The 2,420-nt window shown below is 31.8% G+C and overlaps 1 protein-coding gene across 1 annotated transcript in view; it reads right to left on the minus strand.

Annotated features, from left to right (window-relative positions):
- Positions 1-1,574: 1,574 nt before the first annotated feature.
- Positions 1,575-2,420, minus strand: part of LOC137615051 (uncharacterized) — an 18,147-nt gene continuing 17,301 nt past the window's right edge. The window contains exon 3 of the mRNA XM_068344683.1: positions 1,575-1,630. Coding sequence (XP_068200784.1) covers positions 1,575-1,630 — 56 coding nt within the window. The remainder of the gene's footprint in view (positions 1,631-2,420) is intronic.

The following is a 2,420-nucleotide window of genomic DNA, read 5'->3' on the forward strand; positions in this document are numbered from 1 at the left end:
TTTATGTCCGAAACAGATGTTATGGTCTCAGTGCAACCAGAGCTCTCTCTCTCTCTCTCTCTCTCTCTCTCTCTCTCTCTCTCTCTCTCTCTTCTCTCTCTCTCTCTCTCTTCCTTATCGCGCCCAACTAAAGCCTTTGTTTGTTTAGTCCAAAACACCACAATAAGTTCGGGGCTTTTAGCTTATTCCAAACGAAGTCAAGAGGTCATGGAGAGAGAGAGAGAGAGAGAGAGAGAGAGAGAGTGGATATACAATTGCAGTTACATACGAGTAAGTTTTCTTATCTAAATTTGAAATGAAACTGTAAGGAACCAAAATAAAAAAAACTTTAATTACTACATATATCTACACACAAACACACACACACACACACACACATATATATATATATATATATATATATAATATATATACATATATACATGATATATATATATATATATGTGTGTGTGTGTGTATGTATATATATATATATATATATATAATGTATAATGTATCTCTAATGTGATGAAAAAATATAAACTGCTTCCATACAAAATCAGAAAAAATCTAAAAATACAACAAAGACGCAAAAATTTACTAAAATTACTTCAAGGTTCAGTTCATGATAGTATCGCGTGATTGAATCCTGTGGTAAAAATCTTCGTGACTACTTTGTTTTAGATTTTTTTTCAAACACCAGTAGAGAAAATACGGATTTACAATATAGCCACCGTGAAACAATTTTTTTTTTTAATTGAATTATGTAATTTTGTGCACAACCTGCTAGTTAACCTTAAGTATTCTTTATGGGACAGAAAGAATATACTTATGAAACTATGTAGAGAGAGAGAGAGAGAGAGAGAGAGAGAGAGAGAGAGAGAAGAGAGATTTAATTTCTTTTGATTGATTGATAAGGAGTCTTATATACATTTCACTGAGCCATCTGGCTTCATGGTATTCTTAATAACCAAATTCAGATTATTTTTTTCTGAAATATCAAGTGCACTGGCTTGTTTCTATTTATTTCCATTGTGTGTGTGTATATATATATATATATATATATATATATATATATATATATATATATATATATATATAGATAGATATATATAGATATAGATATATATATATGTATATATATACTATATATATATATATATATATATACACACACATGTAAGGAGAGAGATAAATGTCGAAATAGAAGATATTCTCATAGTATGCTTACCTAAATACCTGTAGTCGTTAAGGGAGATTTTGGTTATATATATGAAACTTGATTTTATACATACATTACACACACACACACACACACACACACATATATATATATATATATATATATATATATATATATATACAGTATATACACATATAGTGTATATCTACTGTCTACTGTATACTCTGAATACAAGGCATCTCAGCTAAAGATATATAGCAACAACCTTTCCTAACAACTAGAGCCAGCATTAACATTTACCCACAACTCCCAGTCTATGAAGACGCAACGAAACCACCACCACCACCAACAACAACAACAACAACACCAGACGTCACAGTTTTTTTTACCCATTCCAAGAGCAAGGACAAACTCATTGGGCTTGAATATAAGAAACAGACACCAAGATGGAAATATAAACTGTGTATTCTGTGATGTAGAAGAAAATGCTAACCACTTTATGTTATATTGTCCACAGTTTAGTGATATAAGAATAAAAGCCATTGAGCTCCAACAACCATACGAAGAAGATAGTGCACAAACAGTTGGAAAATTCCTTTTTTTGTGAAGAAAATATTGAAAATAAGAAAAGTGTACTACAACAAATGTGGATGAAAAGAGAAAAAATAGTGAAAATAAGGAACACACAAAACTAAAAGACACAGAGGCGCCGTTGCAAGGGCAAAGCCTCAACCTGAACCTGAACCTGAACTTAATAGAGTACTCGAACACCTCCAACAAAATGCGCAGGTAATAAGACTCCAAGATGACAGTTTAATCCCTCCTCATCTGGGCATCTCATTCCGGGCCCCTCTCATCGCTCTGTGGGATTTATCACGCAAATTTTATAGGTCTTCACGCGGGGAATCGTAAAATTTTTATAAGATGCGAAACGACTCTCCAGGTCTCTCCCGCTGAAGGAGAGGCGAGCCTCATCGACTTTTGTTTGTTCTATTTCGTTTTGATGATTCGTGTTCTCGCTTTGGTTTATGGCGTAACTAAGAATTTTTTGAAATATCTACGATGATAATAATAATAACAAATAATTATTATTCCTTTTTTTTCGTTTCGCGGAATCATATTTTCGCTTTGGTTTTCGGCGGAACTAAGAATTGTCTGAAAATATGTACGATGATGATGATGATGATGATAATAATAATTTTTATTATTATTATAATTATTATTATTATTACTATTATTATTATTACTTTTATTTAGC

This window comes from Palaemon carinicauda, chromosome 21 (genome assembly GCF_036898095.1).
Source record: "Palaemon carinicauda isolate YSFRI2023 chromosome 21, ASM3689809v2, whole genome shotgun sequence".
Lineage (NCBI taxonomy): Eukaryota > Metazoa > Arthropoda > Malacostraca > Decapoda > Palaemonidae > Palaemon > Palaemon carinicauda.